Raw genomic sequence first — 17,673 nt, forward strand, 5'->3', positions numbered from 1 at the left:
TTTTTTTTTTTTTTTTTTACACTCACATGGTAGAACAGTCTAAATGCGTGTCCGATGTGCACGTGCGTACGTGCGCTTATTACTCTCCCTTTTCTGCTCAAAATGAGACCTTGATCAGCATGTGAGCTTATAGATCAGCTCTACAAGGCAGGATGGACCCTGACGGGTCCATTTGGTTCCATTTGTATACTCTGAGGTTCCTCATTATCATTTAGCTGGGGACCCCCTGGAACTCTCAAGGACCCCTAGGGGGCCCCGGGACTTATCGATCAGGCCCCTAAGACACTGGTTCCCAAACCCTTTCATGTCAAGGACCCCCAAATTGACACTAATTAGTCCGCGGACCCCCACTTTGACCTGAAACTAATTCAGGTCAAAGTGGGGGGTCTTTTAAATGAAAATCTACAGACCCCTCATTTAATGGCAATTCTATCTCTGGCACCCCAATGTATATTTGTAAAATCAATGTTAATTTAACTCTCATAGTACAAAGTGGACCCATTAGGGTCCATTTGGTTCCATTTGTACACTCTTGAGTTACAGACCCATAAGGGTCCATTAGGTTCCTCATTATCATTTAGCTGGGGACCCCCTGGAACTCTCTCAAGGACCCCTAGGGGTCCCCCGGGACGCCATTTTTGGGAACCACTGCCCTAAGATGCCAACAGTACACTCCACCAAGACTTATCATCTCCTTTGTATCTTTTAGACGTTTCACACACATTGTGATTATTAGTACATCTGGTTTTGGTGAAAAGGTTGTTTATTATTTTTTTTGCCATGTTTTGCTTTGCTTTGCACTTTGTTATAGTTTGGCATTAACCTCGTTCATTTAACCCGCCAGCTGAAATAGTTTGAGGCTCATGAATATTTGAGTTGGGGTTTTTCCTTTTGATGTCGTTTTGAATTGACGTGGGAGTTTTGAGGTAACATCCAGAGGTGCTCCGATCAATCGGCCACCGATCGGTGACCGGGCCGATCGGCAACTCCAAAAGACTCGATCGATAGGTGATCGGCCGGTTGGCACCCCCAACAGATCGGCAATGAAACCGAAACCGATCGAAGTCAGTATAAAATCAATCGGATATATCATAGTATAATAAAATGTTGCATCTTTTTGACAGGCCTCAGCATTCTCCCCTTCCTCCCCAGTCCCCACACACACAGGAACAGTTTTGACGTTTTGGGAAATATTCAATTTTTCCCCTTAACACACAAGATCGGTATCGGCCGACCATGAGAAAAACAATCGGTGATCGGGATCGGTCCCCCAAAAACACCCTGATCGGAGCATCTCTAGTAAACACCACAGCGTTTAATAACGATTGTTTGTTTCCGTTGACAGAGAAGGTTGAAGAAGGGAACGGGGAATAGGGATGCACCGATGAATCGGCCACATATATCCGTATCGGACGATATTTGCCGCTATCGGTCAATATCAACCAACAAAACTAACTAAAATAGCTGATCTACAAGCTCTCAACGCGTCGCGCTGCGACGCGTTGAGAGCTTGTAGATCAGCTATTTTCGGGGAGCGACCCAGCACTCTTTTAACTAGTGGAGATGCAGTGTGTAACGACATGGATTTCAAAAGCAATTCTCCTGAATGCTGCCTTCCGGGCATGGCATGGATGGAAAGGAGTGCCATTTGCATTTCTTTCACTGTAGTACAGTAAATGCTGCGTTCGTGGTCTGGAAAGGGCGGTTGTTTTACAGACGGGTAAAAGGGCAGGGGCTGAAGCCCCCTTTGATGTCTATGTTGTGCACGTCCCTGGGTGTGTTGGTTTATCTGCAGCCTATAGAGTGTCTCAGTCCCGCCCCCTTTCCAGTCCCGCCCCCTTTCCAGTCCCGCCCCCTCGAGAAACCCGAAAAATAATTCCCTGTTCATTTTCCTCAGACTTTTCAAAAAGTATTTATTTAAAGACGTTTACACCGCGGACAAAGCCAACTCGAGTTGTGACCAAATCATGACAACAAACACAATGTTTTGGGCCGATCAAATAATTAGTAAGAAGAAGAAACGGGCAGGTTACAACAGGCAGGTTTTGTTTTGTTTTTCTTCTTAGAAATTATTTGATCGGCCCAAAACATTACTTTTTGAAAAGTCTATGAGGAAAATGAACTCCCTGAGGTTTGCCAGCAAGGTTAATGACTGTGTCATTGGCACTGCTTCAGCAAATAGGAAGTAGTCGTCGGACTCGTCTATGCCTCCGAGGACACAGTCCAACACGACCTGTTGAAGTCGTTTTAACTGTATAGTGAGGGATTATTGTACTTTATGGGGAAACCAAGCAGCAATTATTTTCCGGGTCTGGAAAGGGGGCGCGACTGCGACGCTCTATACCAAGCTGTAGATTCTATGTTGGTGTGTTGGTTATCTGCAGCCTACCAAGCTGTAGATTCTATGTTGGTGTGTTGGTTATCTGCAGCCTACCAAGCTGTAGATTCTATGTTGGTGTGTTGGTTATCTGCAGCCTACCTACCCAGAATGTCCATATCGGTGCATCCCTAGAAGGGAGTCGCCCAGTTTATTTTTGTAAAGGTTTGGTTCACACTAGTTTACAGTAAAGGTGGTCGCACACTGGGCGCGTTCTTCGGAAAACTGACGGAAAAAACGCAGCTAAAAATCCTAAATCGCGTCCGGTGTGTAGATGGACCTTTAAGCTTTGGTTCATACTTAGCACGTTTTATATTTGCTCATCATCATCATCGTAAAGGATTTCATATTTCAGTCGTAGGTTTACCACTGTTAACACTTAGGATGCTGCCAGAGGAGTCCTTCAGAATAAAGGCGCTAAGAGTGCCTAGAAGACGTGATTAGAGAAGACGTGTATGCGCGTCGTTAGCATCATAGGTGTTAACGCCATCACTCCTGGCATGGAATTAGCACAGCTAATGATGTTTTTGTACAGCGTTTTAATTCCAAATGTGGGTTTTCTGAAGGCAGTTTTATAGACCTGACAAAGCATTAGGTTACATAGGTAACCCCTGTTTTTACAACGGACACCGTATTCTTTCATTTAGTTTTATGACCTGACAGAACATTCGCTTTCGTGGGTAACCCCTGTTTTATAACAGAACACCTTATTCTTGCATTGTCTCCACCGGGCCCAAGGCATGGGGAGAGTATGTTAACCCATTTTGACCTGAGATCAGATTCTAAAAATGTCTTCTACATCCTGACAGTTTTCTGAAAAAGCTATGTTTCTATGTCTGTCGATTTTTCAAAAATAGCAGACCTACAAGCTCGTAGCGTGCCACCGAGTGGCACGCTACGAGCTTGTAGGTCTGCTATTTTTCAATAGCTAAAGCATAACATGATGCTAACACCAAAAGGGGTTACATGACGGAACCATCTTCCTGAAAGTTTTGTTTTCTCTGCGTTGCTTTCGTCTACATCTCTGTAAAGGGAAAGCAAAGCTTTGTCTTTTTCACTAAAATGTCATCGACACATTTTCTTATCGAATGAAGACACTTGTAGATCAGTGTTTCAGGACAGCGGGGACATCATTTTACATTTAATGAACCATAGCGTCCCTCAACAGCATGTGGATCTACAAGCTACACGCTTGTAGATCAGATGGTTTTTGGCGAGGAGATTCGGTGTTGAGGGAAACTTTATTGAGGCGACGCCCCTCTGCACTGTAGTTCACTCCCACTCCCAGACCAAGGACTATTAAATAAGGTTAGGAAGCGAAGACCGTACGGTGGACTCCATGTTGCTCCTGGAAGGACAGAAGACCGTACGGTGGACTCCATGTTGCTCCTGGAAGGACAGAAGACCGTACGGTGGACTCCATGTTGCTCCTGGAAGGACAGAAGACCGTACGGTGGACTCCATGTTGCTCCCTGGAAGGACAGAAGACCGTACGGTGGACTCCATGTTGCTCCTGGAAGGAAAGAAGACCGTACGGTGGACTCCATGTTGCTCCTGGAAGGACAGAAGACCGTACGGTGGACTCCATGTTGCTCCTGGAAGGACAGAAGACCGTACGGTGGACTCTATGTTGCTCATGTTGCTCCATGTTGCTCACACCCAGTCTGGGAGTCCACTTCTTTCCTTCCAGAGAGCAACATGGAGTCCACCGTACGGTCTTCTGTCCTTCCAGGGAGCAACATGGAGTCCACCGTACGGTCTTCGCTTCCCGTCCTCTTTTAATAGTCCTTGTCCTAGACCAGGAAATGTCTCGCTGGATGTCGAGGCTAAGTATATCCGAGGGGTGTGAAGTGGTTAAGTAGGGGGTGTAAAGTGGGTAAGTATGTACTAGGCTAGGGGGTGTAAAGTGGGTAAGTATGTACTAGGCTAGGGGGTGTAAAGTGGGTAAGTATGTACTAGGCTAGGGGGTGTAAAGTGGTTACATTTTCAAATCTGGTCAGTCGCACAAATCATCTCAGTCAAGAGTCCTTTCAAAGTAAAGCACCACGTCTCTTTAATTTTGTAAACAATGTAAGATAACGTGTACAAATCTGTAGAAATGCCCAAACTTAATAAAAAAAACAGTCACCTATTATGTGCTTCTTACCACTACTTGTAGTTGAGATGTTTTTCATAATGAAATTAATATTGTGGGAAAATAGCCAATCCGCAAACTCACTGCGAGGCGTTGAGCTTGGAGATCGGCTGTTTTCACAACACGCTTAAAGGACCACTTCACCACTTTTCAACATCTCTTCATATAATTGGTCCTCACTAATGTTCATGATAAAACACCACCATTTTTTCCTACTCAGTCTGTGTCTCATAGGAGGGCTTTGGGCAATTCGGACACCCGTCCACCAGTGACATCATCATTAGTCAGATTTTTTTTTGCCTAAAGATTTGTTTTAAAATTTATTTAGATTTGTATTATCGTGAGAACGATGGCTTCAACTTTTGCATTGCAACTTTTCAGGAAAAGAAAGCCTGCCGTTTCTATTAGCTTGGATTCACCATCGATGATGTCACTGGTGGACGGGTTTCTGAACTGCCCACAGCCTTCCTATGAGACACAGACTGAGTAGAAGAAAATGGTGGTATTTTATCATGAACATTAGTTAGGACCAATTATAGGAAGAGAAGTTGAAAAGTGGTGAAGTGGTCCTTTAACAATGTGGTGTTTAAAAGGTCCTGTATTCACTTATTCTGTATGTTGGTTCGTTTACTGTTGAGTGAAAAAACACATTAAGATAATCATCTGGGGACCCCCAGAATAGTCTGGGGACCCCCAGAATTGTCTGGGGGACCCCCAGAATAATATGGAGACTTGCTAATTGACATTCTGCAGTAGAGTGATGTAGATCAAATAATCCAAAGATGAAGGAATGACAACGTTTTTCAGAGTGAAGTGTTGAGAATGTATTAAAGGACCACTTCACCACTTTTCAACCTATCTTTATATAATAGGTCCTCACTAATAATCATGATACAATGGTTTTTTTCCTACTTCGTCTGTGTCTCATAGGAGGGTTGTGGGCAGTTTAGAAACCGTCCTCCAGTGACATCATTAGGCAGATTTATTTTTTTTACAAAAATGTTTAGATTTTAATTATCGTGAGAACGATGGCTTCCATTTTCGCATTGCAACTTTTCAGGATTAGAAAGCCTGCAGTTTCTATTGGCTTGTATTCCCCATCGATGATGTCACTGGAGGACGGTTTCTGAACTGCCCTCCTATGAGACTTGCGCCAAAGATTGCGCCATTTTTTTCATGATTATTAGTGAGGACCTATTATATGAAGATAGGTTGAAAAGTGGTCCTTTAAGAAGATTCAGCAGAGAAACGGCATACAGAGAGTAAGGAACAGGCCTCATTGCCTGTTCCAGCAGCCCCTCTACTCCGGACACAAAGCCTCCCCAACCCCAGACACTTCGTATAGCCCACTATAACAGAGACTCTATACTAAATGGTCATATAAGGATCTTCGCTAAAGATAGGAAGAAGGAAGATAGTTACATATCCGCTGACATAGTGATAGTTAGCATGGAGACGTAGGTCAGCTGTTAGATTGACAGCTGCAGTTGGAGTCAGAATGGGCCCATTGATGCTCTAGCCCATTCTGACCTGAGATCAGATTCTAAAAATGTCTTCTACATCCTGACAGTTTTCTGAAAAAGCTATGTTTCTATGTCAGTCGTTCTTCGATTTTTCAAAAATAGCAGACCTACAAGCTCGTAGCGCGCCACCGAGTGGCGCGCTACGAGCTTGTAGGTCTGCTATTTTTCAATAGCTAAAGCATAACATAATGCTAACACCAAAAGGGGTTCCCGCCCAAAATGGGCTAGTATTGACTGAGATTGACAAATATAGAATAATATGTTATATTTGGCATTCTAAAATATCCATTACAGTGACTAATGACGTCTGGCCAAACCTTTCTTGTTGTCATAGATAATTATTTAATTGTTAGCGTCATGGCAACAATGAACCCGGAAGCAGAACACCTCAGGGACTAGGAAGCTTCTCCGACCAGTTAAATCGCAGCCCCAGGTTTCCATGACTACCGTCCCATGGCCTGCAGGGTTCACAACACAGATCAGCCCCGTTCATCCCATATGTGGAAGGTACAGCCCCATGTATACAGTGCTGGAAGGTACAGCCACGTTCATCCCAGTGCTGGAAGGTACAGCCACGTTCATCCCAGTGCTGGAAGGTACAGCCATGTTCATCCCATTGGTGGAAGGTACAGCCTCGTTCATCCCATTGGTGGAAGGTAGGATATTCATCTTCACAGGTCTGTTCAACACCCACAACAAAATAACACATAGTACAGTACAGTATTTTTCTATTTATTTTGGGCGGCTGTGTCTCAGGAGGTAGAGCAGGTCGTCCAATGATCCCTGGGTCGGCGGTTCGAATCCCGGCTCCTCCTGTCCACATGTCGAAGTGTCCTTGGGCAAGACACTGAATCCTACATTGCCTCCAATGAGTTGGTCGGTGTGAGCTCGCCACCGTTGGTGTGTGAATGTGGGAAGTGAGGACGCTGGCGTCGACTGTTCGCCGCTTCACCTCCCAATGTATGAATGAATGGACCATTCATTGTAAAGGACTTTGAGCACTTGGAAAAGCGATATTAATTATATCGATATCATTATTTTTCCCATAGCAAGGTTCTGTATCTGTCCAGATGGCATGAGGTTAAAAACGCGCAAAAGGGATGATCATGTCATGTGACATTTTAAGTGCTAGCCTCCCCCTCTCCCTCCCCTCCCCTCCCCCACACGCTTATGTCTCTGACATACCACGGAAGACTCCTAATATAGACCCAACAGCCTGTTCTAAGGAGCTGCACACACACACACAGCACACACACACACACGCACAGCACACACACACAGCACACACACACACGCACAGCACACACACAGACGCACAGCACACACACACACGCTTTCTGTTTGCTTGGCTTTGAATACAGCACTTCGTTACATGGCAGAAGAAACATGGCAGCTTTTCCCAAACGGGTAAGACCAGTTAAAGCTGTGCGTGCGTGCGTGCGTGCGTGCGTGCGTGGATGCGTGTGCGCTATAAATAAATCCATTATCATGTATGTATAATGTATAGATCTCACTGATAGTCATTATGTTTAATGTATACACACTGCAGATCTCATGAATATTCATATGGATCTCATCCATATTCATATAGGTCTCAGTCCATGCAGTTCAGCAGGACGTTCAGGAAGCAGGTACATTGCATTTGTATTTATTGTGTGTGTGCGCGTGTATACGTGCGTGCATGCATGCGTATGCTTGTGTTTGTGCGCGTGCGCAACCTGCGTATGTGTGTGTCGATATACACCATCATGTTTGTGTGTCTGCGTGACCTTAGTGTCTCTCTCTCTCTCTCTTATGATGTCTCTCTACCCCACACACCTAGTCTCTACCCCACACACCTAGTCTCGCGTTACCAGACTGTTGACTCTCGTCATTTTCAAATGCTTCCGTCATACAGTCTGGAGCAACGGAAGCTCTGATCATGAGTCAAATATAAATGCTTCCGTCATGCAGTCTGGAGCAACGGAAGCTCTGATCATGAGTCAAATATAAATGCTTCCGTCATGCAGTCTGGAGCAACGGAAGCTCTGATCATGAGTCAAATATAAATGCTTCCGTCATGCAGTCTGGAGCAACGGAAGCTCTGATCATGAGTCAAATATAAATGCTTCCGTCATGCAGTCTGGAGCAACGGAAGCTCTGATCATGAGTCAAATATAAATGCTTCCGTCATACAGTCTGGAGCAACGGAAGCTCTGATCATGAGTCAAATATAAATGCTTCCGTCATACAGTCTGGAGCAACGGAAGCTCTGATCATGAGTCAAATATAAATGCTTCCGTCATACAGTCTGGAGCAACGGAAGCTCTGATCATGAGTCAAATATAAATGCTTCCATCGTACAGTCTGGAGCAACGGAAGCTCTGATCATGAGTCAAATATAAATGCTTCCGTCATACAGTCTGGAGCAACGGAAGCTCTGATCATGAGTCAAATATAAATGCTTCCATCGTACAGTCTGGAGCAACGGAAGCTCTGATCATGAGTCAAATATAAATGCTTCCGTCATGCAGTCTGGAGCAACGGAAGCTCTGATCATGAGTCAAATATAAATGCTTCCGTCGTACAGTCTGGAGCAACGGAAGCTCTGATCATGAGTCAAATATAAATGCTTCCGTCATACAGTCTGGAGCAACGGAAGCTCTGATCATGAGTCAAATATAAATGCTTCCGTCGTACAGTCTGGAGCAACGGAAGCTCTGATCATGAGTCAAATATAAATGCTTCCGTCGTACAGTCTGGAGCAACGGAAGCTCTGATCATGAGTCAAATATAAATGCTTCCGTCGTACAGTCTGGAGCAACGGAAGCTCTGATCATGAGTCAAATATAAATGCTTCCGTCGTACAGTCTGGAGCATCGGAAGCTCTGATCATGAGTCAAATATAAATGCTTCCGTCATGCAGTCTGGAGCAACGGAAGCTCTGATCATGAGTCAAATATAAATGCTTCCGTCATGCAGTCTGGAGCAACGGAAGCTCTGATCATGAGTCAAATATAAATGCTTCCGTCATACAGTCTGGAGCAACGGAAGCTCTGATCATGAGTCAAATATAAATGCTTCCGTCATACAGTCTGGAGCAACGGAAGCTCTGATCATGAGTCAAATATAAATGCTTCCGTCATACAGTCTGGAGCAACGGAAGCTCTGATCATGAGTCAAATATAAATGCTTCCGACATACAGTCGAGCAAGTGTGGAACTATAGTAGTGGCCCTCTGGAGTGAGTGTGGAAATCTCTCTCTCTCTCTCTCTCTCTCTCTCTCTCTCTCTCTCTCTCTCTCTCTCTCTCTCTCTCTCTCTCTCTCTCTCTCTCTCTCTCTCTCTCTCTCTCTCTCTCTCTCTCTCTCTCTCTCTCTCTCCATCCAGACAATGATTCCGGTGTGTATATGAACTTCATGAAGAGTCACTGCTGCTACGATGCCATTCCTACCTCTAACAAGCTGGTCATATTCGACACCACGCTGCAAGTAAGAACCATTCCTACCTCTAACAAGCTGGTCATATTCGACACCACGCTGCAAGTAAGAACCATTCCTACCTCTAACAAGCTGGTCATATTCGACACCACGCTGCAAGTAAGAACCATTCCTACCTCTAACAAGCTGGTCATATTCGACACCACGCTGCAAGTAAGAACCATTCCTACCTCTAACAAGCTGGTCATATTCGACACCACGCTGCAAGTAAGAACCATTCCTACCTCTAACAAGCTGGTCATATTCGACACCACGCTGCAAGTAAGAACCATTCCTACCTCTAACAAGCTGGTCATATTCGACACCACGCTGCAAGTAAGAACCATTCCTACCTCTAACAAGCTGGTCATATTCGACACCACGCTGCAAGTAAGAACCATTCCTACCTCTAACAAGCTGGTCATATTCGACACCACGCTGCAATAAGAACCATTCACGGACGTGCACACATAGACATCAAAGGGGGCTTCAGCCCCTGCCCTTTTACCCGTCTGTAAAACAACTGCCCTCTCCTCCAGACCTCGAATGCAGCATTTACTATGGCGAAAGAAATGTAAATGCCACTCCTCTTCTTTCCATGCCATATTGGAAGGCAGCATTCAGGAAAATTGCTCTTTTTTTCCTCCGAAGTCTCCTGAACGTGAACACAGTATTTTGGTAATTTGTTTTACAAATTTGTTTAGAAATAAATGTCGTTACACCGCATCTCCACTAGCTAAAGAGTGCTGGGTTGCGCCCCGAAAATAGTTTTCGCTATTTTTGTCCAAAAGTGGGGTGCAGTTTAGACAGTTTTTGGTTTAGACTAGTCATTGGTTAGACCAGTCATTAGCCCTACAACTACAACCTATCTCAAACCCTCACCCTAAACCTAACCTCCCACGGGGCAGCACACCTAAACCTAACCTTAACCCATGTCTAACCAATGACTAGTCTAAACTAAGTATGCACCCCCCCCCCCCCCCCCTTTATGTATGGGCTTTATTATATGTGATTGATTGACTTATTGATTGATTGACTGACTGACTGACTAATAGTTTATTAGACAGAATGAGTAAACGACAACATAGTTCAGTCCAACACTCAGTCCAAATAAAAAGGGATAGCACCAAAAAAAGAGTCCTCGGTTTCCATTTAGGTCCTATGCAATCAATGTTTTCTGTTCAACTGTTCTTCAGGTGAAGAAGGCGTTTTTCGCTCTCCTGGCCAACGGTCTGAGAGCCGCCCCTCTGTGGGACAACAAGCTGCAGAGGTTTGTGGGTAAGAGCGATTTTAACTCCTAAAAGTAAAAATGTATGATGCGATATCGGTACTAGTGCTCAAACCTTTTCATGTCGAGGACGCACGATTATGAATCCCACCACAGCTCTAGGATAGAGCCGTCTGATTGGCTCCCGGGCAGGCATAGTTTTGCTGTACAATTAAACTCAAACAAATTATTTTCAATACTACAAGCATGATGAATCAATACATATAAGATAAATCAGCAAATTCAGGTTGAACCATCCACACATGTAAAGAGGAACGTTTTAAGGCTGTTTTTAAAAATGTCCGCAGACCTAAGAGCCCTTCTGGGGCCTGACCATGAAAAGAGAGTTGCAGTAGTCCAGGCGTGATGATACAAATGCGTGGATTATGAGTTATGAGACTATTATTGATCGGGGCGGCGGTGGCTGTTCGAACCCGGGCTCCCCCAGAGTTAGTGTCGAAGTGTCCTTGAGCAAGACACTGAACCCCTAATTGCTCCCGGTGTGCTGGCTAGTGCCTTGCATGGTTTCTGCCGCCATCGGTGTATGAATGTGTGTGTGAATGGGTGAATAGATGCACAATCTATCTAAAGCGCCTTGGAAAAAGGCGCTATATAAATTTACCATTTTACCATTTTATCTAAGCTTGGCGATGTTTCTGAGGTGGAAACTTTGGGGGACGTCCCCCAAAGTTATATATTATATATCTGGCTGCGGAGTCACAGACCCCAAATATTTAGCTCCCGGGACACAGAGAAGCAACGATTTGAGTTAAAAAATATAAATATTCAAATATTTGCACAGATTTTACGCCTAATGTATAAATGTATAAATCTCTTCCAGGAATGCTGACCATCACAGACTTCATCAACATTCTGCATCGCTACTACAGATCCCCAATGGTGTGTATGTGGAATTAACCCATTTTGGGGCGGGAACACCTTTTGGTGTTTTGAGCATTATGTTATGCTTTAGCTGTTGAAAAATAGCAGATCTACAAGCTCATAGCACGGCACCGAGTGCTATGAACTTGTAGTTCTGCTATTTTTGAAAAATCGTGAACATGTGGCACAAATCTTTGAATATATATTATTTCCGAGTGAACGTTTTTAACTCAAATCTTTGCTTCTGGGGGGGTCCCTGGAACAACATATTTTCAGATGGGGGTCGGTGGCCAATTACATATAGTTTCTGTGGGGTCCTTGACATGAAATATTGAGCACCACTGATATAGAAACATGAGGTTTTTCAGAAAACTGACATTTTTTTAAATTTCGAAGATCTAAAAAAAAAAGGTCTTCTAAATCCTAAAAGTTTTCTGAAAAACCTTATGTTTCTATGTCAGTGGTGCACTGGTGCTCAACCATTTTCATGTCGCGGACCCCCATCTGAAAATATGTTGTTCCTGGGACCCCCCCCCCCCCCCACCCCAGAAGCAAAGATTTTAGTTAAAAACCGCATGTTTCCCCGCCGTCCACTTCCATTACGAGCGCGACCTTTATCTGCGTTTTTCTCTGAATTGAGTCTCCGATAGAGGTGATCGCACAGAATAACGTCAATGTTGGCGTCAGGCTCATTACTGAATCATCGGCAACCTCACGGTTACAATGTGAATGTCTGCTCTGTCCATTCTGGCCTCATGGGGGCGCTGATGATGCTCTGTCCATTCTGGCCTCATGGGGGCGCTGATGACGCTCTGTCCATTCTGGCCTCATGGGGGCGCTGATGACGCTCTGTCCATTCTGGCCTCATGGGGGCGCTGATGACGCTCTGTCCATTCTGGCCTCATGGGGGCGCTGATGATGCTCTGTCCATTCTGGCCTCATGGGGGCGCTGATGATGCTCTGTCCGTTCTGGCCTCATGGGGGCGCTGATGATGCTCTGTCCATTCTGGCCTCATGGGGGCGCTGATGATGCTCTGTCCATTCTGGCCTCATGGGGGCGCTGATGATGCTCTGTCCGTTCTGGCCTCATGGGGGCGCTGATGATGCTCTGTCCATTCTGGCCTCATGGGGGCGCTGATGATGCTCTGTCCGTTCTGGCCTCATGGGGGCGCTGATGATGCTCTGTCCATTCTGGCCTCATGGGGGCGCTGATGATGCTCTGTCCATTCTGGCCTCATGGGGGCGCTGATGAGATGATTCTCTGTCCATTCTGGCCTCATGGGGGCACTGATGATGCTCTGTCCATTCTGGCCTCATGGGGGCGCTGATGATGCTCTGTCCGTTCTGGCCTCATGGGGGCGCTGATGATGCTCTGTCCATTCTGGCCTCATGGGGGCGCTGATGATGCTCTGTCCATTCTGGCCTCATGGGGGCGCTGATGAGATGATTCTCTGTCCATTCTGGCCTCATGGGGGTGCTGATGATGCTCTGTCCATTCTGGCCTCATGGGGGCACTGATGACGCTCTGTCCATTCTGGCCTCATGGGGGCGCTGATGATGCTCTGTCCATTCTGGCCTCATGGGGGCGCTGATGATGCTCTGTCCATTCTGGCCTCATGGGGGCGCTGATGATGCTCTGTCCATTCTGGCCTCATGGGGGCGCTGATGATGCTCTGTCCATTCTGGCCTCATGGGGGCGCTGATGATGCTCTGTCCATTCTGGCCTCATGGGGGCGCTGATGATGCTCTGTCCATTCTGGCCTCATGGGGGCGCTGATGATGCTCTGTCTATTCTGGCCTCATGGGGGCGCTGATGACGCTCTGTCCATTCTGGCCTCATGGGGGTTGCTGATGACGCTCTGTCCATTCTGGCCTCATGGGGGCGCTGATGAGATGATGCTCTGTCCATTCTGGCCTCATGCGGGCGCTGATGATGCTCTGTCCATTCTGGCCTCATGGGGGCACTGATGACGCTCTGTCCATTCTGGCCTCATGGGGGCGCTGATGATGCTCTGTCCATTCTGGCCTCATGGGGGTTGCTGATGACGCTCTGTCCATTCTGGCCTCATGGGGGCGCTGATGAGATGATGCTCTGTCCATTCTGGCCTCATGGGGGCGCTGATGATGCTCTGTCTGTCTTTTCTCCTCAAAGGTTCAGATCTACGAGCTGGAGAACCATAAGATCGAAACATGGAGAGGTGACCTATGACCTTCACATGACCTAAACATGACCTTCACCAGTATAAATGACCTTCATAAGACTAGTAAATGACCTTCATAAGACTAGTAAATGACCTTAACAAGACTAGTAAATGACCTTCATACGACTAGTAAATTACCTTCATAATACTAGTAAATGGCCTCCATAAGACTGACCTTCATAAGACTAGTAAATGCTATCTGTGTGTATGCCTGTATGTGTATTGTTGTGACCCTCCTGCGTGTGTGCGTGCGTGCGTGCGTGTGTGTGTCACTCTCAGATGTGTACCTGCACTACTCCAATCACTTCCTGATTAGCATCTCTCCTGAAGCGAGGTATGTGATGTCATGCTTTCTGTTCTTGCTTAATGTAAGTCGCTCTGCTAAATGCCTAAATTGTAAATTGAGGTAGGACTGATCTACATAACACATTACCCCTACATTACTGCTACTGATGACTTGTAGATCTGTATAAAACATTACCCCTACATTACTGCTACTGACTCCTCTCCTCTCCTCTCCTCTCCTCTCCTCTCCCCCCTCCCTCCTCTCTCCCCTCCCCTCCCCTCCTCTCCTCTCCTCTCCTCTCCTCTCCTCTCCTCTCCTCTCCTCTCCTCTCCTCTCCTCTCCTCTCCTCTCCTCTCCCCTCCCCTCCCCTCCCCTCTCCTCTCCTCCCCTCTCCTCTACAGCCTGTTTGATGCCATCCATTCCCTGTTGAAGTATAAGATCCATAGACTTCCTGTCATTGACCCAAAGTCAGGGAATGTCTTACACATTCTGACCCACAAGAGAATCCTCAGGTTCCTGCATATATTTGTGAGTAAACGAGTGTTTAATATATTGTTGCTGTCAGTAGGAAACCACCTAACTCCATTTTTTAAGTTTGGGATTTATTATTGCATTACTGTGTGTGTTGTTTCGAATATTGAACCAATGAAAAGTAGTAAAAAAACGCTTTGGACAAAACCTCTTAACTCCTTTGGACCCTCAAACTGTCTGCTATAAAGCAGCTAACTCCACCACCTCTCCCCCTCTCAAACTGTCTGCTAAAGCAGCTAACTCCACCACCTTTCTCTCTCATGCAAATAAACTTTGAGGCAGTATTGCTGTGGTTTCTTCCCGAGAGCAGAGATATATATTGTATTATATATATATTAATATATTTGCATAATCATGACATATAGTTGTGAGCAAATGTGTGCATAATAATAATGATGACATCATCAAAGGAATTACAAAAGTAACAACACCAGAATCAGAACGGCGCTTTGAGGAGACATGTGGTAGGTTTTGATTATTGCGACCGAAGGTCGAAGTTAACACCCGGAAGAACCGTCTACTTCCACATTTTTTCGATTTGGACACCAAACTTTGGTGCAGTCCCCACTCTTACCACTAGGGGCGAGCACCTCAATGTTGGAGAGCTTCACTAAGGGGCTTTGGCGTGACACGTGACATCATCAGGGATGGAGTTCCCTGATATTAAAGGACCACTTCACCACTTTTCAACCTATCTTCATATAATAGGTCCTCACTAATAATCATGAAGAAAATGGCGCAATTTTTTTCTACTCGGTCTGTGTCTCATAGGAGGGCTGTGGTAGCCTGGGTAAACCCCTCCCCCCTCCTGGCAGAATGAAATGTTGAAATGTTGTCCAGCAGGGGGAGTGGGTTTACCCAGGCTAGGGCTGTGGGCAGTTCAGAAACCGTCTTCCAGTGACATCATCGATGGGGAATCCAAGCTAATAGAAACTGCAGGCTTTCTAGTCCTGAAAGCCATCGTTCTGAATGAAAATCTTTTTGTAAAAAAATCTTGTTTAAAAAAACATCTGCCTAATGATGATGTCACTGGAAGACGGTTTCTGAACTGCCCACTGAGTAGAAAAAGATCGTGCCATTTTATCATGATTATTGGTGAGGACCTATTATATGAAGATAGGTTGAAAAGTGGTGAAGTGGTCCTTTAAGCTTCTCGCCCTCAGGCGTCTTACTGGTATATTGGAGAGGACGTCTATCATGTGTAGGCCGATAATAATGGAATAAAAAGGTGTGTATGTGTGCCTGTACGTACGTGTGTGCGTGCCGTGTGCATTCATGCGTGTGCGTGCGTGCATGCGTGTGTATGCGTGCGTGTGTTGCCTGTTGTGTGTGTCAGGGAGGAATGGTGTCCAAACCGGGCTTCCTCCAGAGTTCCGTCCAGGACCTGGGCATCGGGACGTTCCAGAACATCGCCACGGTGCCACAGACGGCCAGCCTCTACGACGCACTGTCCATCTTCGTGGCCAGGAGGGTCTCGGCACTGCCCGTGGTGGACGAACAGGGTACTGCATCCTCTACCAATTACCGTATAGAGCGTCGCAGTCCCGCCCCCCTTTCATGACGACGCCAGGCCCAGGAAATAATTCCTAATGCATTTTTCCTCATAGACATTTCAAAAAGTATTTATTTAAAGACCTTATAAGCGTCGTACAAAGCCAACTGGAGTCGTGACAAATCATGACAACAAACCTTTTTGGACCAAACAAATAATTACAAAGAAGAAAAACAACAACAAAAAAGTTGTAACCTGCCGTTTTTTTCTTCTTTCTAATTATTTGTTCGGCTCAAAACATTGTGTTTATTGTCATGATTTGTCACAACTCGAGTTGGCTTTGTCCGCCGTGTAAACGTCTTTAAATAATTACTTTTTGAAAAGTCTATGAGGGAAAATGAACAGGGAATTCTTTTCCGGGCGGGACTGCGACGCTCTATTGTGCACACACACACACACACACACACACACACACACACACACACACACACACACAAACATGCCCCTAATTCCACCACATTTTGAAAAACACCCCTCCATGTTCTGATAATTACCACAATGATCCTAAAGCCTATAACGTTCACTGTCTCTATACTCCCTCAGGCAAAGTGGTGGCGCTGTATTCCAGGTTTGATGTGATTGTAAGTACTTTGTTTTTATATACTCTGTCACGTGTCGTTAAAGAGGGATATTTCATTTAGAAAATCACACCCGTGTGAAGTGAGGGGCGCTAATATATTAAAGTCTAACTCACGTTCATTAGGTGATGTAATGGTGATGTAAAACAAACGGTGCCAACACAAACATTATAAACGCCATTAACAATAAAGAGACAATATGACATAATGAGGCACATTATGACAAATCTTCCCCTCATTGTCAATGGCGTTTACAAAACAAACATTGAACTAAAGACAAACATTAACCCATTTTGGGCGGGAACCCCCTTTGGTGTTAGCATTATGTTATGCTTTAGCTATTGAAAAATAGCAGATCTACAAGCTCATAGCGCGCCACCGAGTGGCGCGCTGCGAGCTTGTAGGTCTGCTATTTTTTTTAAATCGAAGAACGACTGACATAGAAACATAGCTTTTTCAGAAAACTGTCAGGATGTAGACGACATTTTTAGAATCTGATCTCAGGTCAAAATGGGTTAAACCTGTATATAGGAGGGGCTAGCACCCCTCAAAACAACATTTGGTCATGTTAACGTCTACTCAGGCTTATGTGAACACCCCAGGCAGATTTTACTTTGCGCTTTATTCAGTATTTAGGTATTAGATATTCATTTTAGCTGCCCCGCCCCCTTCCAGCCATCCATCTTCAACCGCTTATCCGTAGTCGGGTTGCGGGGGCAACAGCTCCACCAGAGAGCTCCAGACTTCCCTCTCCAGAGCAACATTAGTAACCTCGGTGGGGGGTCCCGAGGCATTCCCGGCAGATATTGGAGATATAATCCCTCCAACTGCACGAAATACTATATCCACACTTGTAGTCTCATGCTATAATAAAATGTTGGTTCA

General features: G+C 45.5%; 1 protein-coding gene across 1 annotated transcript in view; it reads left to right on the top strand.

The window, feature by feature from the left end:
- The first annotated feature begins 7,313 nt into the window (after nt 1-7,313).
- LOC306939312 (5'-AMP-activated protein kinase subunit gamma-1-like) overlaps nt 7,314-17,673 on the top strand; it is a 15,689-nt gene continuing 5,329 nt past the window's right edge. Inside the window, exons 1-10 of the mRNA XM_079523902.1 lie at nt 7,314-7,441; nt 7,626-7,665; nt 9,403-9,503; nt 10,688-10,769; nt 11,600-11,658; nt 13,793-13,838; nt 14,121-14,175; nt 14,529-14,655; nt 15,995-16,160; nt 16,754-16,791. Of these exons, the coding sequence (XP_079380028.1) occupies nt 7,421-7,441; nt 7,626-7,665; nt 9,403-9,503; nt 10,688-10,769; nt 11,600-11,658; nt 13,793-13,838; nt 14,121-14,175; nt 14,529-14,655; nt 15,995-16,160; nt 16,754-16,791 (735 nt within the window). The 5' untranslated portion in view covers nt 7,314-7,420. The remainder of the gene's footprint in view (nt 7,442-7,625; nt 7,666-9,402; nt 9,504-10,687; nt 10,770-11,599; nt 11,659-13,792; nt 13,839-14,120; nt 14,176-14,528; nt 14,656-15,994; nt 16,161-16,753; nt 16,792-17,673) is intronic.

This window comes from Electrona antarctica (genome assembly GCF_951216825.1).
Source record: "Electrona antarctica genome assembly, chromosome: 16".
Lineage (NCBI taxonomy): Eukaryota > Metazoa > Chordata > Actinopteri > Myctophiformes > Myctophidae > Electrona > Electrona antarctica.